Genomic DNA, 27,971 nt, shown 5'->3' with positions numbered 1-27,971 from the left:
TTCTTGGCAGATGAGTCACAGCCACTCATGGAGGACTCCTGAGTAGAGTCAAGTACAGTATACTACAGAACTCTGCAGTATTAGTGACGTAGTGATACTGAACCCATGGATGAGGAGAACCCATCGCACCAGGATGTAATGAGCGGCTGAGCGCCTTGGAAGCAGAACGCTGACATCGGCTTTGCCCCCTCCATCACCAAGTCATATAGAGTTTCTTAAATCATGGAAGATTCTTTTCACAGGTAGGACTCTGCATCTTAATCTGTTTCAGTCTTTACATATTTAATAATGCCAGTTTTGTCCAGATGCTGGAACAGGCAGCTGTCACTTTAGAAGGTTAGGTTGTGGTTTGATGAGGTGCTCGCTATGGCGACAGACTGCACTGCTGGAAAGTTACTGGTGGGGCAGTCACAGCTGCCCATGGTAGTATGCTATCCTGTTACTCTCATTACTTTATAATCGACCAATGAAATCATGTTGAGTTCCATGACGTCACTTTTTGTCAAACACATCGAGCAAAATGGATTCTTTTACTGAGCTAAGCACATGTGAGCGGCAATCAGCTACGCAGTGAGGTGTGAGTGGTCTGCCACTTCCATTTCAAAGCTGACTTATAAAGAGGCACTTCATTAACACCCATAGAAGTGACGCGGCACCATTCTCACTAGTCCTTCAGGTCTTTGAGAGGGATCAGGAGTGCTGTGGAAGGGGGCCAGCATGGTGGAGTTATGGTTGATTGCGGCCCCCCTGGACCAGGCCAGCCTGCAGGCCATGAAGAAGCTGAGCAGCCCGATATCCAAAGCCGGCCTGACCCACAGCTTCAAGTTCTCAGTTCCAGAGCTGAAGGTGCGTGTTGGTATGGAGTCCGTGGCCTCCAGCTCTGCTGGTGTCAGGCAAAAAAAAGGTGCTCATCTGAAGACACCTGAAGCGACGCTTGACTGGATGTAGTATCACAAATGTGTGTTAACACTAATGCTCCAGAGCTGAACCTCCGCTCGGGCCCCTCACTCCCTGAAATGCTCCAGAGCTGAACCTGCGCTCGGGCCCCTCACTCCCTGAAATGCTCCAGAGCTGAACCTGCGCTCGGGCCCCTCACTCCCTGAAATGCTCCAGAGCTGAACCTGCGCTCGGGCCCCTCACTCCCTGAAATGCTCCAGAGCTGAGCCTGCGCTCGGGCCCCTCACTCCCTGAAATGCTCCAGAGCTGAACCTGCGCTCGGGCCCCTCACTCCCTGAAATGCTCCAGAGCTGAGCCTGCGCTCGGGCCCCTCACTCCCTGAAATGCTCCAGAGCTGAACCTGCGCTCGGATCCCTCACTCCCTGAAATGCTCCAGAGCTGAACCTGCGCTCGGGCCCCTCACTCCCTGAAATGCTCCAGAGCCGAACCTGCGCTCGGGCCCCTCACTCCCTGAAATGCTCCAGAGCTGAACCTGCGCTCGGATCCCTCACTCCCTGAAATGCTCCAGAGCTGAGCCTGCGCTCGGGCCCCTCACTCCCTGAAATGCTCCAGAGCTGAACCTGCGCTCGGATCCCTCATTCCCTGAAATGCTCCAGAGCTGAACCTGCGCTCGGGCCCCTCACTCCCTGAAATGCTCCAGAGCTGAACCTGCGCTCGGATCCCTCACTCCCTGAAATGCTCCAGAGCTGAACCTGCGCTCGGGCCCCTCACTCCCTGAAATGCTCCAGAGCTGAACCTGCGCTCGGGCCCGTCACTCCCTGAAATGCTCCAGAGCTGAGCCTGCGCTCGGGCCCCTCACTCCCTGAAATGCTCCAGAGCTGAGCCTGCGCTCGGGTCCCTCACTCCCTGAAATGCTCCAGAGCTGAACCTGCGCTCGGGCCCCTCACTCCCTAAAATGCTCCAGAGCTGAGCCTGCGCTCGGGTCCCTCACTCCCTGAAATGCTCCAGAGCTGAACCTGCGCTCGGGTCCCTCACTCCCTGAAATGCTCCAGAGCTGAGCCTGCGCTCGGATCCCTCACTCCCTGAAATGCTCCAGAGCTGAGCCTGCGGTCGGGTCCCTCACTCCCTGAAATGCTCCAGAGCTGAGCCTGCGCTCGGGCCCCTCACTCCCTGAAATGCTCCAGAGCTGAGCCTGCGGTCGGGTCCCTCACTCCCTGAAATGCTCCAGAGCTGAGCCTGCGCTCGGATCCCTCACTCCCTGAAATGCTCCAGAGCTGAGCCTGCGGTCGGGTCCCTCACTCCCTGAAATGCTCCAGAGCTGAGCCTGCGCTCGGGCCCCTCACTCCCTGAAATGCTCCAGAGCTGAGCCTGCGGTCGGGTCCCTCACTCCCTGAAATGCTCCAGAGCTGAGCCTGCGCTCGGATCCCTCACTCCCTGAAATGCTCCAGAGCTGAGCCTGCGGTCGGGTCCCTCACTCCCTGAAATGCTCCAGAGCTGAACCTGCACTCGGGCCCCTCACTCCCTGAAATGCTCCAGAGCTGAACCTGCGCTCGGGCCCCTCACTCCCTGAAATGCTCCAGAGCTGAGCCTGCGCTCGGGCCCCTCACTCCCTGAAATGCTCCAGAGCTGAGCCTGCGCTCGGGCCCCTCACTCCCTGAAATGCTCCAGAACTGAGCTCACTCCTACCTCTATGTGTGTTTCAAAAGTGGGCAAGAAGGCACTTGTGAAAAATAACACATTCCGATCCACCTGTTCTCACACTTGTGCAATTTGCGAATAAAGATGCATTTCACTAACACCACTAATCTACGGGTTCAGCCGTAGGCCGATCTGGACTCGCCGATCTGACCCTGCTCAGTCTGCAGATTTCACTCTCTCTGCTGTGTACGTAGCCTGTAACTTTCAGTGGAACGCAGCTGGGAACATGACCAGCATGGATGAGCCATACATAATTTAAGCAAACAGTGTAGCTGCACCCTTTCCCATACTGCAGAGTAAGTGTCCATGCAGGATTCTCCCAGTGCAGCTCCCAGGCAGCCGTGTTGGGTGACGGTAGCTTCACTGTGGCGGCGGGTGTGTCACTGTCACCGTTGTCACCGTCTCACGATACACGGGTTCTCCGCGAGCCGCAGTGAAATATCTTCTGTGCTGATGTTCTGGCAGGTGGGCAATCTGGATCTTCTTTTAACGGTGTCTGAAGAGCTCGCTCAGCTGGACAGCTTAGCAGCGAGGTAAGACATCTCTATTCCACTGTGCAGAAACATCTCCCCACATGCTGAGCTCTGTGCAGTGCACTGCGCGGTAATAGCCTGACAGTCAAGCATCAGGCAGACAACTTCATAAATAATCATCTGAAAAATATGTAATGTGATGCATACCAGGAGTACCACAGAGAGCTATGTGCATAGAGAATCCAGAAAGCAGCACAGGGAGCAGAAGTTTCTCCATGGAGGTGCCCTGAACTGGCAGCTGATGCTTGGGAAGACTTTCTTCCATAGAGCATCAGGCCAATGGCTGGACAGAGGCATGACCCAAGCCTCCTCATCAGACAGCAGGCAGAGGGATGGCGCTGTTGTCACATGGGATGCAGAGCTGAGATCTGCCTCATACAGTAAAACTTCGGACTGCGAGCATAATTCATTCCGGAAATGTGCTTGTAATCCAAAGCACTCGTATATCAAAGGGCATTTTCCCATTAGAAATAAGGGAACCTCGTTCCAGAACCCAAAAATATTCATATACAAGTGATTAATACAAAATATAAAGTAAAAATCCATAAAACAAATTAACCTGCACTGTACCTTTGGAAAGAACGTGGATGGTGTGAGAGAGATGAGAGACAGAACAGGAGGAGGGTTATTGTGTAGGACGACTTTCGCTATAATTAACGGAATCACCGCTATCTGTTAGCTCACTGGAATCTTTTTCTTTTTCTGTGACTTTAACAAGGAACCTATCCAATGACAGCCGCTTTTGGCTTCTTTTCGATTTCGTGGAAATGTGGACATTACATTATCGCTAAGCACTGCTACGCCCTTATTTGGGTGGTGCTTTTCTACTAAATTTTGACTATACGAGTGAGGCACGCCAACTGAGGCCGAGCATGGGAGACGATTACCCACAATCCCGCAGCGAGAGAGAGAGAAGAACCATCGGCTGAGTTGTGATCACGTGACGCTCGGCAGACGAAGCGTATCCGTAATACTCGTATTGCAAGTCCTCACTTGTTTATCAAGTTATAAAACAATTTATAAAAAAAAATTGCTTGTGTTTCAAAACACTTACAAACCAAGTTACTCGCAGTCCGAGGTTTTACTGTATCTAGTGTGCCGGGGAGTCTCACTTTAAAAACGTAAAGAGGAGGAGAGGCCAGGAAGGCTGAATGAGTCAGTGGAATTTAAATGTAAACACTGGTGACTGTAAAATGAGAGCTGCCAAGGTTCTGGTAGGACTAGATGATGTACAGCCACTCCACTGGAGACCAGGTCACCTCCACCTTCTGAAAGCGGGATGTGTGGCTGATTAGTGGGACCAGCTAAGCTCTAACAGGAAAGAGCATGTGTGCAGGTTACCTCCCACGCAGCTAACCCAGTATCATACGCCTGACAAAACAACGAAAGCAGTCTGTGGTGGGACTTGAGGTTCACCTACTGTGGTCTAACCCCCCCTCACCAGGTTGATCCACAACATGTCTCTGTGGATACTGGAACTGATGGATCCTGACAGGGACAAAAATGCCACAGCCAATGGAGGTAAGTGGCTGTGAAGGACCCCAGGGGCTTTGGTGTCCTGATTGTAACCTTCTCCAGCCTGGAACTGCTATCAAAATATTTCAGAAAGGCAGCATGATGGGTGGGGTAGGTCTTCCACACAGTTGGAGCTCTGTGGCAAATTCCGTTCTAGAAAATGCTTTAGTCAACCCATTTCAGCAGCTGAACGCCCTCCAAACTCCCTGACATTGCTACATCTCGAACCCGCGGATGGTCATATGCATGCCAGATTTCCCAAAAATCAACAGCAGTAGAATTAATTACTTTTTTTGTGAGAGGAGAGACATTCCTGCATGATGTTTACTACCATTTGATGAAATGCAGCCATTGCTATTTAAGGCTCTGACTTGAACAGGTACAAACAGTGCTCCTGACAGCCACACAGGAGGTTCCCGAGGTCAGGGCACCTTTGCATGTCCTCACAGCACGATGCCGTGTTACTGTGCCGGCCTGCATTGTCCTCAGGCGTCGTGAAACAGCTTTCATGGTTCTTTCCTGCTATCCTGTCTCCAGCACTTCCATCCTGCTCTCCGCTGACGTGTGCCAGGATCTGAGACGGTGTGGTAGGTGATTTTCGTACTCCAACTGGTGAACACTGAGCATTTATGTCATCTTTCTCTCCGTCAGAATTGAAGACGCACAAAAAAAACGCCCAGTCCCTTGGGAAGGAGTACTTAAAGGCCTTGTTGGGTACTTCTGCCTTGCACTGTGTTGGCTGCATGCTTTTCCACAGGCTCTGTTTGGTACAGTGTGTGTTTCTTAGACCTATGTGAGGCAGGAGCATCCAGGAAAAAACCTGTAACCTTGCTGTGTGTGCCTGTCTTGCATGAATTCCTGCAGTACTGCATTGTTGTGTGTGCCTCTCTTGCGTGAATTCCTGCAGTGCTGCATTGTTGTGTGTGCCTGTCTTGCGTGAATTCCTGCAGTTCTGTGTGTGCCTGTCTTATGTGAATTCCTGCATTGCTGTGTGTCCCTGTCTTGCGTGAATTCCTGCAGTGCTGTGTGTGCCTGTCATGTGAATTCCTGAATTGCTGTGCGTGCCCGTCTTGCGTGAATTCCTGCATTGCTGTGTGTCCCTGTCTTGCATGAATTCCTGCAGTGCTGTGTGTCCCTGTCTTGCGTGAATTCCTGCATTGCTGTGTGTGCCTGTCTTGCTTGAATTCCTACATTGCTGTGTGTGCCTGTCTTGCGTGAATTCCTGCATTGCTGTGTGTGCCTGTCTTGCATGAATTCCTGCATTGCTGTGTGTCCCTGTCTTGCATGAATTCCTGCAGTGCTGTGTGTCCCTGTCTTGCGTGAATTCCTGCATTGCTGTGTGTGCCTGTCTTGCTTGAATTCCTGCAGTGCTGTGCGTGCCTGTCTTGCGTGAATTCCTGCAGTGCTGTGTGTGCCTGTCTTGCTTGAATTCCTGCAGTGGTGTGCGTGCCTGTCTTGCGTGAATTCCTGCAGTGCTGTGCGTGCCTGTCTTGCGTGAATTCCTGCAGTGCTGCATGTCTGTCTTGCGTGAATTCCTGCAGTGCTGCGTGCCTGTCTTGCGTGAATTCCTGCAGTGCTGCATGTCTGTGCTGTGCCTGTGGCACCACTGTATCCTCATTCTGATTGGCTGCATGTTGCTGCCCACTCTCCCAGCGGACTTTGTTGGCTATGCGACTTGCTTCCAGTGGGACAGAGCCAAGTACCCCAATATGCTTCCCCTGAGCAGCCTTACAGAAATCTTCACCAAGGTAAAAAACTGCGTCCGACCGCTGTGCTATCGAATGAAAACGATTCTCGTCCACATGGGATATTTCACATTGTTTTGAAATGCATTTGTTTTAGGGTTGCTCGATCGTGTCAAAAATCATAATTACAATTATTTTGGTCAATACTGAAATCATGATTATTTGACATGATTACTTATTGACTTGAATGTCATGCATTTATTGATCTTTCTAAAAAACTTAATAAAAAGGGAGAGATGCAGGGGATTTATAACACGCGACAAAACGGGAGCAGCACAGGATAATGAAAAACGACACTCATTTTATTTAAATTATTTTGTACTGATAAACTTTAGAAGCCAAAATCATAATTCAGGGATGGGTCACGTGATGACTATGGACCAATTACGATGCATTTAGAGTCTGCGTTTTCAAAAGTCTGTTTTCACTCATCCACACAGCAACACTAAAATGTGTCCCACGAGTTTACAGAAGTACACGGTTGTGAGAGCATTTACAAAAGTCTCCATTTTTTGGGGCTGGTTAGTGTGGATGAAAGGTGAAAATGGAGACTAATGTCTTTTTTTTTAATGAAAACATAGCAGTGTGGATGTAGCCTCAGTCAGCGGATACTGAGTTAGCTGTGGACCATCTCTGATCTCAGGGTCAGGTGCCCGGTTATGGAGGACTTCAGTCCACAAAATTTGGCTGAAGATACAGTATACATATAGTATACACTATATGCATATGTGTTTACTTGCGTTGGACTTCTTACCTCTATTTCAGCAATTGCTCCAGACGGAGGCCGATTTCAAGTCTCGCAACACGGCGTACAACAACCTGCAGGACAGCTTGGAGGTTCTGGCAGGCAAGAAGGAGTGAGTGTCTCCTGGACCCCACTGTCCAGGATGTTCCGCTTTTCTCTTGGTTGTTCACCGAAGTGACTGGTAGAAATACAGACTATGATCTTTTACCCTCTGTGGACTATGCATGGTATGCAAACTTGGATTATAAGATCTCGTTACTGAAGGAAGTATTGTAACTGATGGTATGGCCTCCCCTGCAGCGCAAGCCTGGTGACACGTGCACTCTTTGACGTCGTGAAGGAGGAAGACTTTGTGCTGGACTCGGAGTATCTCACCACGCTGCTGGTAGTGGTGCTCAAGTGAGCAAGACTACAAACACGCCTCCCGTACGGCGTGTTCAAATAATCCTGGTCAAGCCATTAACCCATCTAACCAAAAGGAGGTCCAGATGGTTCTGCTCCGTGTGACAGAACTCCTGAAAGACCGATGCAAACACACACACACACACCCTCAGAGGAAAACACACTGGCACATTAGGCAGATACTGTTACAGAGACTGAGAGCACTTGTGTGTCCTTCTCAAACAGGAGAGACTATGCGCAATGGGAGAAGACCTATGAATCCCTATCGGAGTTTGTGGTGCCTCGGACGAGTAGGTGTGTTCTCAACAGCGTGTGACACTTTTGTTTTCTAAGGTCCTCAAAGCCATGTAGTAATAGGGAACATCCAGAAACGCAGTCTGAGGGAGAGGGATGTGCTTATGGTGCAGATTGTGTTGATTGATGGCAAAGTCATTAATGTAACGACATTAATGCATATGGTGATGCGGACTGAAGACACAGGTGGAAGGGGGCAAAGTAGCCAAAAGAACATGTACTAGACCGGTATAGCAGCTTACGATCACGACTGAGTATAGTCACTGCAGACTTATGGGCTGCAGCACTGCACAGATGACAAGAGTCTCGCATACTGATAGATGAGATGTGGGACACCGGGAAGTTACCAGGATGATAGACTTAGTGTGGAAAGGAGCTGTCTGGTCCATTTCTGGGGTTGCGTCATAAAACCCTTAAGGTTATGATATACAGGGCAACTTTTTGAGCAATGTTCCTCGGACTTCTTCGCATTGATAGTGGGCAACAGATTTCTGCTTGAAAATCTTTGAGCGGCAGCGGACACATTTTGGCGATCACGCTGATCCAGATGAGTTGCCCTTACTCTCACCTGGTTAACAGTTGCCTGGCACCATTGCTCTAAACTTGCCGCGTGTATCAGCACCTTAAGGGTTTTATGAAGGAACCCTAGGCATGGCCAAAGCCTACATGGATTTTTTCGACCATTATGGTCAGAGGTTGCCAAGACGGTGTGTTTGTGCTGCAGGAGGGTGCTGGATGAACCAGAAGGAGGGATCTTCACTGTCACCTTGTTCAAAAGGGCCGTGAGCGACTTCAAGGCCCGAGCTGCAAAGAACAGGCAAGTTCTTGGTGACACAAGCAGACTGACCTCAAACACATAAGCAGGCCCAGAAATGGCTCTTCGGAAACAACGTAGTGCATAAGTGATATATTCGAACCGGGGACCCCATTCCTGGGGGGCAGGTTTTGCAGTTAAGGCAGAACAGGAGCTCATAAGTGCATCTACATAGCAGAACCAGCATTTAGGGTTCCCGTTCCCAAGCCAATCGAGAGAATGGCGATTCCGCACGCAGCTCAGCGCCAGGGCTGTGGAAGAATCCACATCGGTGGACCAATGAATGAACAAGTTGTCTGTTCACACTGTGAAACAGGTTCACGGTGCGAAACTTCTCCTTCGAGGAATCGCGGAAACAACGGAAGGAGATGATGAGCCTCAAAATCCAGAAGAAGGAGATTTCTGTGAGTCAGACGACACAAAAAAAGTCAGTTTCCATTGGATTACCAGGAAGCAGTGTGTATAAATTGGGGCATGCACCATCGCACTCTCCTTCTCGAATGTCTTCACAGGGAATGTTTGTAGGCTGGCTGAAAGCACAAACCAGAGAGACCTTCATGGTCTGGATCCATCTGAAGGCACTGAGGCTTTTCGTGGAATCGGTGCTCAGGTGAGTCAGAACCCGGCCTCCATGGTTCAGCCGAATCAAAGGACATTTTTACTCAGCACCAGGGCCCCAACTTTTGGCACTTCGAGAAAGGACCGAAAGTACGGTACTTAAAGGTGTTGGTTTTCCACTGGCATAAAAACCGCTACCGGGGTTAAATGACATCACCGCGCGAGGCAGGTATTTTGCACTGAATTCGAAAAATAGCTGTAGTGTATTATAGGACTTGGTGATGTGCAATATTAATGCAAACACTGCATGTTATGCACGTACAATTCTTACATCAGAAGTCAGCTATAATAAAATAAGGCTTTTTCTTAATTTCAATTCTGTACAGATATTATAGCGCAGGGGGTTAAAGTTTCACAAAATGTTTTTACTCTGTTACTCTGTCATAGGAAAAAAAGAAAAAAAAAAACCTCGGCCGGTTTGGCACTTTCGGTACTGGAACTCGACCGGATGTCAATGGAAACACAAAAGTACCGTACCTGGTGCGGTGGAAACGCGCCCAAATAGGACCTTCTACAGGCGGCGTGGTCACAGGCTCCAGTGCTTGGTCAGGCCAGCTAACCCCTGCGATGATTTCTCAGGTTTGGTCTCCCCGTGAACTTCAAGGCCCTCCTACTGCAGCCCGAAAAGAAGAACAGCAAGAAGCTGAGGGAACTTCTCAGCACCTTGTTCAGCCACCTGGATACAGCTCCAGCAGCAGGAGACCCCAGTGTAAGTCCTCTGTTACGCTCAACGTGCTCCTACATGGATGCTACTTCTCCATCAGCATGCCACACCCGACTGAAGCCAAACCGTGGTTCTTGTGAGTCTTGAAAAGCCACCTTTCCTAGTTCCACTTATTTTTTTAAGATAAAGACCAAGGATGCAAGTTTTAGCACGTATGGGATGGGCTTCTTCCTCACAGAGAAAAAAAAAGTCACTTGTCCTAGTGCCTGGAAGGCCAACCCAACAATGACCCGAGTCCAGTTACAGAAAATGAGCGGGAACCAGGCCAGGGGCCGGTTGCCTCGACACCCAGTCAGAAGAGAAGCTACTTCCCAGTTTAGCTCTGTATATTGACACAAAGTAACTTATGCAAATTACACCATTATAAGGTTGCTACTTAGTTGTCTCCCCACTGTAGCTATTTACTACCATTAATAATTAAAGATACATTCTTTAAAAAGCAAAGTGGAATACCAAAGGCACTCGCCATGACTGTAGAGTTACCTTAATTATTAATGGATGGACGGATGGTTATGAAAGCTAACTTGGTTCTGTTGCCCCGCTGGCTAGGAGGGCATGGACATCCCCAGCATGAGCTCACAGGAGTACTACCCCTATATCTGCTTCAAAGTGGACATCAACCTGATGGAGAGCTAGGGGGAGCTGGAGGGTCACCCCATCTCCACGAGACTCAACCGGCTCAACTCGACCTACGAGTCAGAACAAGGCGTGAGGAGCTCTGAGCCCCAGAGGAGGATCGGGGATATAAAACCACACGTGTCTCACAATCCCCAACTCTCATAACGGCCAGGCTAGATGTTACTAAAAGACCATTGGAGGTTCTGGAGAAGCAGGAGCTCTCGCATTTCAGGAGGATCCCTGATACAGAGCCTGGATGCTTATCGAGATTTTGGACACCTCACAATCTAGGTCAGGAACTAAAAAATGTTTTTAAAAATCAATAAATGCTTTTAATTACCTGCTTTATTCTTCCTCTTGCTGAGGTTCTGCAGACCCACTTCTACCTCGTGGTGGCTTCTCCTCCACAGTTATGCTGAGGCTAAATGCACAGGTGCCCAGTCCTCAGTCCCATACAAACAGGCGACCAAGCCGAGTCACACACCTCTAACCCACAGACACGGCAATGAAAAACCCAACAACAAGTCCATTTTTATTTTTTTTTTTGTTTTTTCCAGGGGAAAAAAGGATTACCCAACATTTAAAATAAAATTGCATTGTAAGAAAAATATACAAGGTCGCCTATTCATTTCCTCGTCTCTTAATCACACATCGTAAGACATTCTCAAGTTGGGCATCAACGCAACACAAGTACAGCAGACTGTCAGGAACAGCTGAGCACAGCCAATCATTCAGAATAATGTCCTCTGTACTGGATTGGCAGGCGTAGCTGGGGAGGGGCAGCAGCTGGCCAATGGCATCACCAGCTGACCCCACCTTCTGGTATTCAAAATAGGGAGTCTGTCCCCCACTATTCATAATCAGAAACCATTGTGGGGACTGGAGGAGCTCGGGCAAAGCCTCGCCTCTTTCAGAGTGGCTAACTCCCTACAGGCCACAACTAGGGCAGTGGGCCGCAAAGATCGGGGGGGGGGGGGGGGGGGGGGGCTTTAATTCTTTCGTACGTTTGTTTGTGAAACATTTAAGAAAAACAAACAAAAAAAAAAAAAGAGTCCTGGTTTCTTCTCGTCCACGGGAGAGGAGGAACAGGCCGGGCCACACGGCGACAGTGCTGAACTCACAACTCGTCTCTCTCCAAGTCATCGAGCTCCACGTCGCTGAGGTCGATGTCATCCTCCGTGGGCAGCTGAGGGGCACAGGGATGGGGGGGGGTGACGCTGACGTGCAGTTCATACAGTCTGCTCCCTTCGCTGAGAAAGGACCCGCCAGAGGCTGCATAAAGAGCCAGGCGGGTGTCGGCTCTGTGCTCCTCCTCACTCACCTCGCCATCCTTGCCATCCCAGGGCTGGACGGTGTAAATTTTGGGAAGTGCTCCACCTCCGACTGTGGCTGTAGAACCCCGGCCCATCGACAGGTCCCTGTTTAGGGGGGAGGGGGGGGAAGAGAAGTTCAGGCACAGATCCAAAAGCATGGTGCGTCCCCCCCCCCCAGAGACAAAGTACGCCCCCAAGCTGTCAGGCCTACAGGCAGGAACACACACCCCAGTGCATTACAGAGTGCTCTTCACTTGCTGAATTATTCTATAGGCGAGATCACAGAGAGCAGCAACAGTCCAGCAGGGTTAGAACGGTTCTGGGAAATCAGCATGTCTGTAGAGGTTCTGCAGCCAAGGCGGTTAAAGGTGCAGCTGGCGAGAACCGAGGTTCACTTTCCAGCACCCCAACCCCCGGCAGCGTCGCTCAGCCGACATGATCTCCTACGGTCCACAAAGAGGGACCCTGCACCTGAGAAACTCGTGGATTCCCGTCTCGCTGAAGGAGCCCTTAAGCAGCGCAAACTTCATCTTGCGGGCGTTGATGGCCGCCATGGCGGGATATCCGAAGCCGCCGATGCCCAAAGCGGACTCCAGCTCCATCTGTGCTCCAGCCTCCGTCCACAGCCACCTGGAGGGGAGCAACACAGGAAAAGGGGCACTTAGTCAGAAGAGGCTGATGTGTGGTACCCTACAAACGGAGGTGGCCGCTGGTTTACATACAGAAATTATATACTGGACTGTTTGTATGATTCCTAAATCCAGAATGAAGGTCTTACATATAGGAGGTTAGAGGATTCTTGTATAGTTTCCTAAAAGAAGCAAAGAACTCGACCACAAGCCAACAGATGCCTCTGAACTTCACCCAACCCTCAGGTACTGACCCCCACATCTTCTTCTTATACTTCTCTGCCATCTTCATCATCACCTCCAGGTAGCCGTTCCTACCAGCAGCACCTGTATTGACCAGAAAGCGACAGCATCTTCACAGTGGCGACCAAGAAAACAGGGGATCATCCACCACAACCCAGAGTCAGGAGGAAGGTGGAAGCCGGCTGATGGCCAACTGGCCGATTTTAAGTTTGACAGCAATTCCCATAATGCATTGTTCATCAGCCCAGTCCCCTGGGAGCCCTACAGTCCACACTTTTGCTCCCTCCCAGCTCCCAGCACACCTGTACCAGGTGTCCTTAACTGGCTGGGAGCAGAAACGAGGACTGTCCGGGGGTCCCAGAGGACTGCGCTGAGAGAGACAGCGTCATCGTACCAGTGTCCAGTATGTGGGGCAGCACAGCGATGATGCAGAGCTGGTAGTCCTCACAGGTCTTCTTAAGGGTGTCCTCACTAATGATCTGAGGGGCACATGCGGTAGAGTGAGTCCCTGGGAGGAGGGTGCCACTGGACACCAGTCGAGCCCCAGCTCCCAAAACAGTCCTCCCACCTCCAGCAGCTCCGGTGGGGGTGAGTTATCAGAGTAGAGGTCCAGAGCCCGAGACACGATGTCGGACCGGGACCGACCACCGCTGTAGTCTTCTGGCTCTTCGCCCTTACGGAAGATTTTGATAGTAGGGAAGCCACGGACCTAAGAAGGCAAAGGAAGCCGGACAGGTCAGAACCGCACCGTGTCGGGTCCTATTCCTGAAGACACCCTCTTTCACGGCACAGTCGGCATCGCAAAGTGGCTAACGGGCAGTTTACAGTCACGCCATCTCAGCCACAGGGCCAGTGTTACACTGGCAAAAAGCAGCACAGATCAGCAGTTCTCAATAACCTCTATCACACTGCCAAGAAAATAAAGCTCATCACTTTAGGGTCAGGGGTAGGAGAAGCTGCACGTTAACAGGGAAGACTGGCCAATTTCCCAGGACAGGGTGAGCCGTGGCACACGGCCCTGCATCCAGCCACCATCCACGCCAGCCCAAGCCCACACTGACCCCGTAACGACTGGATAGTCCCTGGTGAACGGTGGCATCTACAGCCCCCAGGCGAACTTTGCCCTTGGTCTGCTCTCTGATGTCCGTGGCTGCAGCAGCCCACTCGGGCTCCAGACTGGGGACAGAGAGTGACAGGGTGAGAGTGAAAAGTCGCCCGAGTGCACACGTGCGCGTGTCACTTTTGGGGGCGGAGCCTCACTTCTTGCAATGGCCACACCAGGGAGCAAAGAACTCCACCAGCCACACCTCCTCGCCGTCCAACACCAGCTGGTCAAAGTTGTCGTCCGTCAATTCCACCACGTCCTTCTTGCTCCCACTGCCACCCCCGCCACTCTGAGCATGCAAGACAGGGGTCTATGACTACCCACAATGCAACATTGCTCAACATTACAACTCGCAGGCTCACATTGGCTATGAACACACAAAAAGAAAATATTGCCTTCTTGGGATCAGAACTCAGGTCCTTGAGTCTTGCTCAACCAGGAATAAGAGGTAGTGAAGGACCAAATGCCTTATTGCCATGGAAACATCTCCCAATGCAAATTTAGCAAAAACACACAAGATGTCTTATAAATAGCATGAAACTCGAATGAAACCAGCGCAGGTCTTCAGAGCTCGGCCCGGCCCGGAGGGAGACGCACCTGCCACCCGTGGTCTGAGCCCCCCGTCTTCCCGGCCATGCGGTCTTTGACCAGAGAGCGCACGCCACTCAAGGCCGCCTCCACGATGGCCTGGCTGGTGCGACCGCCTGAAAGAAACAGTCCAGAGACCAACAAATCAGGAGAAGAGCAGAAATGTCAGCTCTCAAACCCATGCAGGTTTAGAGTCTTATTCAAGGGCACCTTTGCCAAGGATGGACCCATCGGCCTTCAGAGTAAACACCCACAGCCCATGGGTGGTGGCCCACGCTACCTTGGTAGTCCTCTGGCTTGTTTTTGTTGGCGCCAAAGATCTTGATGGTGGGGAAGCCCCGGATGCCATACTGGCCGCCGAGACTCTTATGCTGGTCAGCATCCACTGCACCCACCTTCACCACGCCCTGCGAGATGACCCACGGCGTGTTACGCAACATGAGAAGACACAATTATATGGTAATGAGAGCAAGCAGCTCCAGTCATTTAGATACCTAGGGGCAGAGGGGGCGGGGCTTACCTTCAAAGCAGTGGCAGCCTTCTTCCAATCAGGAGTCAGCCTCTGGCAGTGACCACACCTGAAGGAATATGTTCATCATTAGCCACTACAGCACATTCATGCTCATATTACCTATGCAAGCCACTGGAAAACTGAACAGCTATTTCAACAGACCAGAGCAATCAAGCACACATCTGGATAAGAACAGGAAGTATTTCACATACCAGCTAGATCAAGTCAACAGACACTGTTTGAACAGCAAAGGAGGGAAGGTTCAATCCTTTATTTACAGAGCCAAAAAGGCGATCCCCTGGGGAGCACCCCACCTTCCTTTATGCTCTAGGGAACTGCCTGGAGATGGGCTCCGGTGGGAGGCTGGTGGGACACTCACCAGGGGGCATAAAACTCAATGAGCCACAGGCTGTCACTCTGCATAACTTCCCGGTTGAAGTTAGATGCATTTAGCTCCACCACGTCATCGCTGGGTGAGTAGAGGCCCTGCACAGCCAGGAGCAGTGAACACACCACCAGACCTGAAAAAGAGCCAAATGAGAAAAGAATTAAGTGGTGAACAAAACCATTGTTTACCACTGACAGGCAGGGTCCTGGGAACGCCCAGCACCAAGGCTAGCTGCAAGGATGCATTTGGGGGCTTCTCATGGCTGAACAGAAACCCTCTGCGCTGAAAAGGCAAGAAACAGACCTGACAGTGATACTCAGAGCTGGAAGATCCTCACCCAAGATACTCCAGGCATGGTCTTGCTGAAAATCCTAAGCATGAATCACACGAGATACGACATGTTCCGATTTTCTCGCGGTGTAGGGTGATGTCCGATCACCCAGTGAAGTGATAAACATGCCTCATTACCATAAACAAGTCTGCTTGCATCTGGCATAGATACAAAAATATACATTACAGCCCATCCGAGATGCGCGTTTCTTCACCAGCAGCAGCACACACCTGCGATGAGGCTATTTTGAGATCTTTTGATACTTCGCCGGTTTATCGCAGTCGTTCGTTAGCACATGTACCGAGACCATGAGCAAACGCATTCATGACCAGCATTTACTGGGAAAGCTGCCTACGGGGAAGCCGGCTACCGCTATGCCATCTTCTCACAGCAGTGCTGCTTTCAGAGCTGTCAGGTATGCATGCAAGGCCATAACTTAGTTAGTACTACCAACGATATTAATGGAATCATAATTAAATAACAGGTTCGCAAAAACAGAAGGCCACGATGGGATAATGTTGATGGTGCAGTGATTAACAAAACAACAACCTACGAATTATTCATTTCACTAAAACTCCGACAAACTTACCACACCTAGATTTCAAATTGCAATAAAAAAAATCAAATGAAGACAGCTTCTTACCCACTAAAGACTCCATAACTGCTGCCGTTGTTCTGCAACGCCTTTCTTCCCCCTAGATCCGGACTGGCCGCGGGTCCCCGATCCTGTGAGTCCTCCGAAAGCCTTTAAAAAAATAAAAAGTCGCACAAAAACCCTCGCCGTGGCCCGCTCTGATTGGTTGCCGTGTCCAGCTCTGATTGGCCGCCAGCCGTACGCGCTGTGGAGAGTCCAATGGGCACTCGCCGTGCACGGCGTACGTCTCACGCCGGTCGAGTGGCGTGGAGCGCGGACAGTGGCAGGAGCGCGTGGAGTGTGCTGGTCGGCGGGGGCGTGACGGGAAACAACCAAACAAGCATCAGTTGTAGTTCTCCACTGAAGCACATGCACGCGGCATATGCACATATGTTTTTTTCATGCGGACTATAAAGTCGGTTTACATTCAGCATTCAGAATCAGGTTCTTTGGCTCAGATGTTCACACACAGAGAATTTGTCTCCGATTGTCAACGGCTTTCCTACTTACAGTCATACATTGTTTAGGGTACCGTAGGGTTGATAAATGCAGGAGTGTAGTGCAATGAAATCCCTGTGATTAATTCCTTATAGACTGTCGCTTTTTGTAATCCTTAATTTTTCGTCACGCTAGGTATTTCCTGCATTCGTGTATTTTATTTATTTAGAAGATGCTTTTATCCAAACCAACCGTACTTGGAGAAGGCAGGATCACACAATACCTGGAGCAAACGAGGGTTAAGGGCCCAGCACAGTAGAACGTATGATTACAAACACAGTGGCCTGCTTTACACTGCCCCGCTAGAAAGGACTTGAACTTAAGATTCCAGCGTTTATACGAGTTTACAGTTAAGAAGGAGAAGATGTAACATCAAAATATTTCTTGACCTCGACGTGATTTGAACACGCAACCTTCTGATCTGGAGTCAGACGCGCTACCATTGCGCCACGAAGTCATACGTATAAGATTGTCTTTAACCTCTATTGTCTTCAATCATTCTGTCATCACTTGTCTGCATATATTTATGAGTTTTTTCTTTCCTATGTGCTTGTAGTCATCATAAAATAACTACAAGTCTTCCTCCTTCATTGAATTCCTTCTCCAGATCGTGGACCTTTATGGTCCGGCCGACGGTCGAGTTCCTTCGCTGTGCCGACCTGTTACCGTACTAATTAACTTATTGCCCATTACCACGGCCATATTACATAAACGGAAGCCTAATTGAATAATCAGTTATTGCTGCCAGTGAAATATCATACCTGAATGACTCCGACAGTTTTACTACATGATATTCCCGTTAGATCATACTATCATATTCCGCTTAAATATAACCCTGTGATATAACCCTTGTGATATTGGTCACTGTTGTTCGCTTCTATTGAAAACCCATTCGTAACTCAATGGTAACTGCGCATTGCTCTCGGTAGGGGGAGCTATTTGATCACTGTATTGTTGGGTCGCTAATACAGGCTTTTTGTTTATAGATTAAGTCACTCGGCGACTGAGGCTCCTGGACCGTCACATCACTGTCACTATATTAAACACTTTTCCCCACATATTTAAGTGTGTTTTTGAAGTTATTTGTATATGAATGACTGTAAAACCCGACTAATTTATTATAGTATTTCAACAGTTCTCTTCATTGTGTTATTAATATTGTCTGTATGAGTAAAATTATCTTAGTGCTACGTAGACTCTCAGTATAAACTAAAAACTGAACAGTTTGCCGTTCCTTTTATTGCAACTTAAACTAATCTGTCAAATATGTGTGGCATACTTTTACCGCAGTAATGAAAGTCGGGAATAATGTCGGACTGAGATTTCTCCCAGTGACAGAAACAGGCGTTTCCGCGGCAGAAGTGATATGACATTCTACTGTTCTGCTTCTGTCACGCGGAGATGGCAGTGCTGTCATCCGTGACGCTGTAATACAGAGATCATTTGTTACGTCTCGCGGGAAATCGCCCAGATTATTGTCTGCCATCCTTTTTTCGCTCCCTCCCCTGCCAATTGGTAACTTTTCATTCACGCTTGTCGGGATTTGTGATTGTGGCGAGAGTCGCTTCGCTTCGGCGACATGGCTGAAGCTGATGCTTCCTCTGCAGGGGAAAAACATTATGTGTGAGTGTCAGTGTGTCTGCATGAGTAGTGGGATAAAAAAAAAGAGAATGAAAGTGAGAGAGAGAGATAGATAGGGAGAGGGAGAGAGGAAGGAGGAGGGTGGGAAGGTGGAGAGACCTGTTACTGAACTGCAGCTCTCTCCCTGGGAAAGCAAGGAGCTTGGTGCCAGGCGAACACAAGTATAGCGCCTTTCTTCAGTGACCGACAGAGCTGCACTTCTGATGTTCCCTAACCCAGTGGACTACTACAATTTCTTGTGCGCCTTCAAAAGTTATTTTTTCTTCATAAGGAGTCCATACGCCCGAAAGAAATCCGGCTTGCATTTATAGTGATATAAAGAACGACTGAAATTTCATCAATGTTTTGAAAACGACGATATTCATACCCAGCAAAACATGTGGGGAATACCCAGGACTCGGTACGGGGACTGCAATGGATCGCAAGCCAGCGAGGACACCGAGATCGTTGTGAACATCGGCGGGGTGAGGCAGGTACTTTACGGGGACGTGTTAAACCGCTATCCCGAGACCCGGCTGGCAGAGCTGCTCAACTGTTCCCCTGGGAATGTCGATGCTATATCGTCTCTGTGCGATGACTACGATCCGGGTAAAGGGGAGTTTTACTTTGACAGAGATCCGGACGCTTTTAAATGTATCGTCGAGGTGTATTACTTCGGTGAAGTCCATATGAAACGGGGTTTCTGCCCCATCTGCTTCACTAAGGAGATGGAATTCTGGAAAGTCGACCCCAGCTTCCTAGACGAATGCTGTAAGAGTAACCTCAACGAGAAAGAGGAAGAGTTGGCGGAAATAGCCGATAAAGTAAAACTTATCCTGGATGACCTACAAGGGGACCCAGCCGCTGGTCGCTGGGAGCGCTGCCAGAAGTTCCTATGGAAGCTGATGGAGAAGCCGGAGTCCTCGCTGCCTGCGCGGATCATCGCCATAGTGTCCTTCCTCTTCATCCTCATCTCCTCCGTGGTAATGTGCGTGTCCACCATCCCAGACGTGCAGGTGGTGGACGCCGAGGGGAATCACGTGGAGCACCCTACCCTGGATGCCATCGAGACGGCGTGCATCGGCTGGTTCACCGTAGAGTACGTAGTGCGCCTCATCTCCTCCCCTAACAAAGTGCACTTCGCCCTGTCCTTCATGAACATCGTGGACTTCATGGCTATCATGCCGTTCTACGTGGTGCTGACCCTCACCTACCTGGGCGCGGCGATGATGGAGCTCGCCAACGTGCAGCAGGCGGTACAGGCGCTGCGCATCATGCGCATCGCCCGCGTCTTCAAGCTGGCGCGCCACTCGTCCGGGCTGCAAACCCTTACCTACGCGCTGAAGAGGAGTTTCAAGGAGCTGGGTTTGCTGCTTATGTACATGGGTGTCGGTATCTTTGTTTTTTCGGCGTTAGGTTATACTATGGAGCAGAGCCACCCGGAAACCCTGTTCAAGAGCATCCCACAGTCTTTTTGGTGGGCCATAATCACCATGACGACCGTTGGCTACGGAGACATCTACCCCAAGACCACTCTGGGCCGATGTAACGCCGCCATCAGTTTCCTTTGCGGGGTGATCGCTATCGCGTTGCCTATACACCCCATCATCAACAACTTTGTCATTTACTACAACAAGCAGAAGGTGCTGGAGACCGCGGCCAAGCATGAGCTGGAGTTGATGGAGCTGCAGTCCGACGAGAGGCCCGACAAAGTGCCCCGCAGGTGCCGACGATCCCCTGAGGCGGAGGGCATGTGGGGGAGCCCGGTGCCCGTCGCGCTCGGCGACACCTCGATGCCGCTCCTGACTGACTGTAACAGGACGCGGCTCCAGAGTTGTAAATGAACGCAAACCCAGCGCTGGGTTAAAGCCCATCTCTCTGTCCATGTCGCGCCTTGAACTTGAAGACACTATTTAATGTATTTTGTAATAAGCCCCGTAGCGTGGAAGGAAGTCGCTTGAGGAAGTTCTTTCCTTTGTTTTTAAAAATCATTTAAAACATCGCTATTCATGTATCAACTGTTGGATGTTCATTAAATGATTGTTTAATAAACAACTTGCATGAAACGCCTTTAGTCAGCGTAATATGTGTTCTTGGCAATGGGGAAATCTTTATCAGTGCATTAACAGCGACATGTTTTCATCCAGTTTAGCTTAAATAAATAACTTAAGAAATGCTTCAGATGTGAAGTGGTATTACACCCTTATACCTAATTTAATCAAATAATATAGAATAACTATCAAGAAGCTTAACAGTAACGAGACAGTAAGAGCCAAACGGAAAGGCGGGCGGCAGGCGCGTTGATTCGTATGGTTTTTGTTCTCCTTCCAATTCATTCCACTAATGCTCAACCAGAGCCTTTTAACACAGAAAAACCCTCCATGAATTTAAATGAGCCCATGCTTATCCAGAAATTGTTCTGTACAGAGAATCAGAACGAAACTAAATTAATTAGAACACACGACATATCGTGTAATGTGTAAAGATTTTTTTTTATCATAAATCGCAGTGCAATTACTAATATATACACACACACACATATATATATATATATATATATATATATATATATATATATATATATATATATATATATATATATATATATATATATATGTATGTGTGTGTGTGTTTTCCTGTTCAGGATAATCTTTGGAGCACGACATTAAGCTTAAAGCTCTTAACGCGTCTACTGTAAGGATTTTCTATGGTTTGGTAATTAAAAAGATTAGCAACAATTCAAACGCATCATTCCCACCGACCCTCAGCAGGACAAGCGCTTGGATGTTTGTTCGGATATAATTGGCAACTATTGTGGGTCTTCAATACTTTATGACTGGGATGAAAAATAAATGTAGGCAAGTGCGGCAAATAACACGTAATTCCATACCTGAGTTAATTGCCTGTCTTTAATATTTTTAATACGGACAATTGTACTGACGATATTAATGATAACCTGTACATTTTCCAAGGCACTCATTTTATTTCTATATATGACAAATTTGCGATAGAGTATTTGTTTAACATAAGTTCGTTTCTGAATCCCAGTTTTATATGACCTTTTGAAAATGTTTTTTTTTTAACCCTTAATTGGCCGCGTAGTACTTGAAACACGCAAATAAGCAAGGACGAGCGTAATCTGAGCACGAATTTATGTTTTTGCTGCAGCAACGTACTGGCAGCGGTACAACCAAGAATGTGCAGAAAACGCCGCAACGTGTTTCACCATTTTCCCGATCCCGAACTCGATTGTATAAAAATCTGTGACTGCAATCAAAAAAACTAAAAATGTCAAAAGTCTTGTATTTTGTTTGGTTATTTATGATTAAGGCTAGGGCTCGGTATAGGGGTTAAGGTTGTCATTGTTCGGATTTGAGTTTTTCCCATAGGAATGGACGGATGGTCCCTAAAAAGATATGAATACAAACGTGTGTGTGTGTGTCTGTGTGTGTGCGTGAGTGTGTGAGAGAAAGTGACAGGGTGTCTGCAGCGAGCTCCATATATGACTAATAAAGTCAATGATAAGGAAACAGGTCAATAGTGAAATAAAAACACCACTGACAGCCATATTTCCAAGTTTAATGACACAGTGATATTCCATTAAAAAGAATTATGCTGGATTCGCTATTTCTGATGTTCTTTTTGCTTTGCAACTGTGTGTATTTTCGCAGCTGCTGGTGGGAAGATCCGAATCTACGTACAGTAAATATTGTAGTGAAGCATCAGGCCATTTCAAAGCTAATGGGAGACGTTATGTTTGGCAAGTTCAGAGCATCAAGTCATAAACAATGTCCAGTTTGGCAGGAGAAACGGCGGCTTGTGCAGGGACTCAGATACCCAGGGATCGTAAAGGGAGGGCTGGAAATTAAATTACTTAAAAACATCCATGTGGGATGATGTGTCCGCAGAGTAACTGGGCCATGGGAGAGAAGGGGGTGCAGGCAGATGAAGCGGAAGGCTGTTGCCACGGTAATGCATTTTCACTTCAGTGCTGGTGAGTACATCGAGCTGTGCCGCTGACATGCGGAGCCAGTACCACTGACATGCCGAGCCGGTACCGCTGACATGCTGAGCCGGTACCGCTGACATGCTGAGCCGGTACCACTGACATGCCGAGCCGGTACCGCTGACACAGAGAGCGATTACCGCTGACATATGGAGCAGGTACCACTGACATGCGGAGCCGGTATCACTGACATGCCGAGCCAGTACCACTGACACGCCGAGCCGGTACCGCTAACACAGAGAGCGATTACCGCTGACATATGGAGCAGATACCACTGACACACAGAGCTGATACCACTGACACATGGAGCAAGTACCACTGACATGGGGAGCAGGTACCACTGACACATGGAGCTGATACCACTGACACAGAGAGCCAGTACCACTAACATGCGGAGGAAGTACCACTGACATAGAGAGCCAGTACCACTGACACACTGGTCCGAGCCCAGTGCCAGCAGTCAGCTAACAGAGCTGTATTATTATTCATTTGTTTCCCCCACTGCAGGAACCCCTGTTCTGCCCCCCCTCCACTGGCGCTTGGGGGGCAACGTGTCCTTTCCCCAACGCTGGTGCTGTTCCCCAAAGGGGGCTCCAGGGCGTTTGGGTAAAGTCCTGCTGTGAACTTCCACAGGCTGGTCAGGCACCTGCTCTTCAGACACAGTCCATGTTGGGTTAGTTTAGTAATTTTCAGATAGAGTAGTGTCTTACACACACGGGGGTTAGGGTTAGTAAGTTTCAGATAGAATAGTGTCTTACACACACGGGGGTTAGGGTTAGTAAGTTTCAGATAGAGTAGTGTCTTACACACACGGGGGTTAGGGTTAGTAAGTTTCAGATAGAGTAGTGTCTCACACACACGGGGGTTAGGGTTAGTAAGTTTCAGATAGAGTAGTGTCTCACACACACGGGGGTTATACCCTGGTGTGCTGACAAAAGATGTGGTTTTCTAACCAGGTCTTGAGCCTGGTACTTAACCAGAAGCAACTATATATACCCATATATACCAGTATAAAGGTGCAGAATGTCTCACTTTGGGTAAATATAAACTGCTCCAGCAGGGGCCCCACTTCAGCTAATGTGCTGTGCTGTTGGTACTGGGATTCCCCGCACGGCTCGCGGTGACTACAGCACCGACCCTGACCGCTGTGTGTCTGCATGATGCTGCGTCGGACCCCCTTGTTGGGGAGAGGAGCTCTGTCACAATGTGCCCTGCATAACATACCGTTGGGAGCCTTGGAAGGAGAAGCAGCAGCCCACCTGCCACTGAAAGAAGCTCTCTGGGTAGGACCAGTTCAGACATAAACCCTGTCACCCGCCACTGTCCTCATTTTCACCTGAGAGAGAGTATGACAGCCTCCGTTTGCCATTTAATAATTCATAATAGTTCCCTTCATGCAAATTGCTAGAGTGCAGTAGCCTTAGAGATGCGCCTCTCTGCAGCTCCGCCTTGCACCACATTACGATTTGAGACAGGAAAATGAAAGAGATAGCAGATGTAGTTTTGATGCGTCATTCTGCTGGGCAATGCTGGGGGGCCGAGCTTCACCATGGCTGCAGCAAAGGGGCCTAATAGGGGCTTATAGAGAATCTGCCCAAATGAAGGAAAGGAAGCATGAATCATCACCTGCCATTTGTGTTCTCCGACCAGATGGAGTCAGACGAGGAGAAACACGAAGCCGCCCAAGTCTGCTGTAAGTCACTGAGCTGAATCTCCACCTGCAGAGATACACTCTGAACACGTCCAAGAAACCACCGGCTGTACCGGGACAGGAGCGTCACTGCGGGGCTCTCTGCTCCCCACGCTGGCCGACATTAATGGCGACGTCGATGTAATTCCTAGTCCGGCTAATCTATGCCAGCAGCAGGGTGGTGGGCTGCTTTCGGGGCGATTCTGCGGTACCTGCTGGCCGGTGAGGACTCAGCCTGGGCCATAACCTTCCACTGGGAAATGTAGCTTGCTGAGAAAACATTGAGAAGTGTCTCTGGGCCCCAGCCATCCTGTCTATGCTCCCTCCAGTAGCCCAGTACAGAATACAGTATGGCATGTCCCCCTCCCCCAGCCCCACCCACCACGCTCAGTTAATCAAACATGTCACATAGTTTGTAAATAATGAAATAGTCTGTATGGAGCAAGTGATGCATCTGGTTTAAGAGTCAGGGTCGCGCAGCCTCTGACCCCCCCAGCGCTCGGGAGCAGTGCAGGTGCCCCCGCTCTCCCCAAACCTCCCTGTCAGATTCTTTTAAGCTCTAGATCGCACTGCATCTACTACTTGAATAATTCAGCAGCTCGCTTCATGCACTCCTCTCTGAGTCTCTCTGACAGACAAACACACAGAAGCCGTAACACACACACACACACACACACACACACACACACACACACACACACAAACACACACACACACACACACACACACACAAAGAGCACAGCAACTAATCACCCACACACAAACACACACACACACACAAACCATAATGGTGCATCTGCGTCCATGAAAACACGCGCAGAGGCAAAGTGAGACGCTTGATGGGGCAGAGCAGGACGGCATGACACTGTCCGGCACCACGGTCGGAGATCAGGGTGGGCCGTCTGGCATTTGCCCTTGAAAACGAACGCTAGCTGCGGAATGTTCTCAGAGGAAGCACCCACATGCCCCCCCCCCCCCCACCGGTGGCGGTCTCCAGGAATGCATTTCTGAAAGGATAACAGAGTGTCACATGACCGCCTGTAGGTCTCTGACTGCAGTGACATTTCAATCTTGAGTGGCTGGCTTCTCCGGACATGGGCCGTACCCTTCAGTGACCAACAGAATCATGAAAGTGAGAAACGTGCTAATCCTTCTCCCAGCCCAGGGGGGGAACCTCTGTCCCGGTCTAAAAATAGAAGCCAGGGGCCCCATCTTCTGATAAACACATTGAGTCTCTTTTGAACGTTTCCAAGCCCTGCACGCCCCCTCAGTGCTGGAGTGCCCGCGTCTGCGCTCTGCACGCCAATCTCTGTGCTTTCCTTGTGCTTCTCTCACTTTCTCCATCTCTCTACCCGTGTGCCGTTGCCTGATGAGAGTATGTTCATACACAGGGGGGGGATTAGTGCACAGGGCCCCCACCCTGCCTCGGGAAAAATGGAATGGTTAGTTAAACTGGCAAAACACCTGAGTGCCCAGCCTAGCGCCCCCAGAAATGTTAATCCACCCCCATCCATACAGCTTATATAAGGCGAACCAGTCGGCAATTGGGGATTTCTTTGACCGGGGGGGGGGAGGGGGGGTCTTTGCATTATACCATATACAGCACCCCCAAATTCCACCCATCTGCTGCTGACCACGTGAGCATGACAACCTAGTTAGTGTCACTGGGGATGTAATGAATAATTACGCAATAATGAAGCAACGCTTCAGGACATGTGTGATAAAGAGAAGGCACATGAGCCTCAATTCGCTTCATCATGTTGAAGTTTAACGAAAACAAAGCACTATATTCACCATGAGAGTTTCACACTTACCCATAGCCAGCCGTGAGCTGACGCGCTGGGAGTCAGTCAGAATGAGACCGGTGTCGGTACTTCACTGTGCAGACACTCTGTCTGGTGGCAGAACAAAAAGCTGTCAGTCAGTGCGATCATCAGCCGCATTTGCCTTCCGTTATCGCATTGGTGCTGCACTTTAATGGCTATACCAGCAAAGGACAGGGGTGATAATCCCTGCCTGCCTGGCAATTTGCAGAGCTTGTTTAAAAGTCAGCTGAGGTGCAATGATTTTCCAGACAAGATTATAGGGAAAAAATGTCAGGACATGCCCACAAGTATGTATGGCCAAAAGACATCACAAGTCTGCTCAGGAACCTTTCAGGAAGGTTTCCTGAAACCTTTTGAAAGGCCGCTTTCCACCTAGATGGCCAGAGTGCTACTGCGACGTGAGCACTCCCCGCTGTGACGTGAGCACTCCCCGCTGCGACGTGAGCACTCCCCGCTGCGACGTGAGCACTCCCTAACTTAAAATAATTTCTGTGTGCTAAAAGACATCCCGCTCCTTAGCTATAACAAAAAGACTCAATTATCCACCTGTAATGATCCAAAATAGCCCTAATTAAATCGGGGATTATGCTTGTGCATACTGGTGGAAACACAGATGGAGTCATCGTGGCTTAATAAAGACACAGCAATGGATGTATCTCTGTCCACTCACTGACCAGAATGCACATTTCTCTCTCTCTGATTGGTGTAGATGAAAAGTTCTGTTCCAGAAGACAAAGTTCAGAAGGAAAGGGCCGAGCCCTGATAGGGTAACGGGGGAGGAATATTCATGCAATTTTTCTGTTAATTTCAGTATTATAAATGTTGGCTTGTCAATAATTGGATGCAAATTATGCTGATGTGAGTCACACGCTTGAGGATGCAGAGGAATTAAATGTGGGGGGTGGAATTAGCCTGTTATTTTTACTGGACTCTCTCTCACTTGCATGACATCAGATTCTCACAGATCTTCACCTTTGAGCTAAAACTTTGTTGATCCGATCTCTACTCTCCAGGCAGGGAGCAGACTTGAGGGGCGGGGGGGGAGCATGTCTTGGTCCCCCCCATTAGTGAGCAGCTGCTGCTAACCCCAAGGGAGCGTAGTAGCATGGACACATCAGCGGGTGTCGGGTCACGTTAGCTAGTGAGCATTGCCACCTGAACCAAAGCAGGGTCATGATAATAATATGTCTTCTCTTTGCCTACCCCATCCTGTTCTCCATAGCCTGGGGGGGGTCACAGCACAATGTCAGCAAACGTGGGGCACCCCTAGACCGGCCCTGGACGGGGGGCTGTTTTGTCAAGGCTGGGGTTTGAACAAGCAACCTTCTGATCGCAGGCACAGAGACTGAACCTGCCGAGTCCGTCATCGGGTGATGCGATGATAAGGAGGTTGATTCAGCACCTGCACCCCCCAAAATGCCCCTCAGTCGGCCCCCGCTGGGCTCTGCTCACATGCCTCTGTCAGTCACTGACACCCAGAGACAAGAACTGGAGCTGCACTCACCGCTCACTGCTGCCTAACCTCTGATGTCAGACAGAGTGTATGCACGGTAATTACACGGGTGCCCCCCCCCGTCATCTATGCCGCCGAAGACGGGAGCCGATATATTAATAACCCTTCACCAGCAGCAGCCCCCTCAGCACAGAGACAGGTAGTAATTTTAGCCTGGCTCTCCATGCCCCCCCCCAGCTCATCTGCAGCTGGTGCTACCAATTATCATTCTTACTAACACACGTGTCGTCGGAGAGTCCGGAAAGGCAGACGGCCCGGCCCCCCTTTCCCACCGCAGTCACACCTCAGGCTGCTTCCCAGTCAGCAACATCCGCATGGGTCACCGACCTGCGAGGGGCACCGTCTGGCTCCGCGTGTGCCGGTCCGGTGTCTGGTGCTGCCGCAATAACGCAGAGCTGGGTGTTGATGAACTGATCACTGAGTCTTGTGCATTCTGGCAGACGTCCAGTGCTGAAACAGCGGGGATAGCTGGA

At 49.6% G+C, this 27,971-nt stretch overlaps 3 protein-coding genes and 1 non-coding gene across 4 annotated transcripts; 2 read left to right on the top strand and 2 right to left on the bottom strand.

Moving 5' to 3' along the window:
- The first annotated feature begins 80 nt into the window (after positions 1-80).
- On the top strand, positions 81-11,031 carry LOC125707617 (V-type proton ATPase subunit C 1-B-like). Its single transcript, XM_048974872.1, has 14 exons — positions 81-242; positions 669-846; positions 3,061-3,128; positions 4,573-4,649; positions 5,295-5,357; positions 6,297-6,391; positions 7,154-7,245; positions 7,434-7,532; positions 7,761-7,829; positions 8,554-8,646; positions 8,960-9,047; positions 9,156-9,253; positions 9,841-9,970; positions 10,535-11,031. The coding sequence occupies exons 2-14, from the start codon at positions 718-720 to the stop codon at positions 10,619-10,621; spliced, it is 1,188 nt and encodes a 395-aa protein (XP_048830829.1). The 5' UTR covers positions 81-242; positions 669-717; the 3' UTR covers positions 10,622-11,031.
- Positions 11,032-11,114: 83 nt separating this feature from the next.
- Positions 11,115-16,484, bottom strand: pdia6 (protein disulfide isomerase family A, member 6). The gene is made up of 13 exons (XM_048974871.1): positions 16,355-16,484; positions 15,372-15,513; positions 15,002-15,059; positions 14,762-14,888; positions 14,491-14,597; positions 14,049-14,182; positions 13,850-13,964; positions 13,357-13,497; positions 13,183-13,267; positions 12,800-12,872; positions 12,388-12,546; positions 11,925-12,021; positions 11,115-11,789 (listed from the first exon to the last, which is right to left on the bottom strand). The coding sequence occupies exons 1-13, from the start codon at positions 16,368-16,370 to the stop codon at positions 11,721-11,723; spliced, it is 1,323 nt and encodes a 440-aa protein (XP_048830828.1). The 5' UTR covers positions 16,371-16,484; the 3' UTR covers positions 11,115-11,720.
- Positions 16,485-17,228: 744 nt separating this feature from the next.
- trnaw-cca (transfer RNA tryptophan (anticodon CCA)) lies at positions 17,229-17,300 on the bottom strand. Its single transcript has one exon. It is a non-coding gene; the product is annotated as a tRNA-Trp (tRNA).
- A 792-nt stretch (positions 17,301-18,092) lies between these two features.
- kcnf1b (potassium voltage-gated channel, subfamily F, member 1b) lies at positions 18,093-20,529 on the top strand. The gene has a single exon (XM_048974870.1). The coding sequence runs from the start codon at positions 18,862-18,864 to the stop codon at positions 20,305-20,307; it is 1,446 nt and encodes a 481-aa protein (XP_048830827.1). The 5' UTR covers positions 18,093-18,861; the 3' UTR covers positions 20,308-20,529.
- Positions 20,530-27,971: the final 7,442 nt, after the last annotated feature.

The sequence above is a fragment of the Brienomyrus brachyistius genome, chromosome 14, assembly GCF_023856365.1.
Source record: "Brienomyrus brachyistius isolate T26 chromosome 14, BBRACH_0.4, whole genome shotgun sequence".
In the NCBI taxonomy this organism is placed as follows: domain Eukaryota; kingdom Metazoa; phylum Chordata; class Actinopteri; order Osteoglossiformes; family Mormyridae; genus Brienomyrus; species Brienomyrus brachyistius.
Note: the sequence above shows the minus strand (reverse complement) of the source record. Positions and strands in the feature narration are given on the sequence as shown.

Coding starts and splice junctions, on each gene's coding strand:
- LOC125707617 (XM_048974872.1), top strand. CDS start 718: ATGGTGGAGTTATGGTTGATTGCGGCCCCCCTGGACCAGGCCAGCCTG. Junction 4,650..5,294: donor AAATGCCACAGCCAATGGAG/GTAAGTGGCTGT, acceptor TCTCTCCGTCAG/AATTGAAGACGCACAAAAAA. Junction 6,392..7,153: donor TTACAGAAATCTTCACCAAG/GTAAAAAACTGC, acceptor CCTCTATTTCAG/CAATTGCTCCAGACGGAGGC.
- pdia6 (XM_048974871.1), bottom strand. Junction 14,889..15,001: donor AGGCTGCCACTGCTTTGAAG/GTAAGCCCCGCC, acceptor GTCATCTCGCAG/GGCGTGGTGAAGGTGGGTGC. Junction 12,022..12,387: donor GGAATCCACGAGTTTCTCAG/GTGCAGGGTCCC, acceptor CCCCCTAAACAG/GGACCTGTCGATGGGCCGGG.
- kcnf1b (XM_048974870.1), top strand. CDS start 18,862: ATGTGGGGAATACCCAGGACTCGGTACGGGGACTGCAATGGATCGCAA.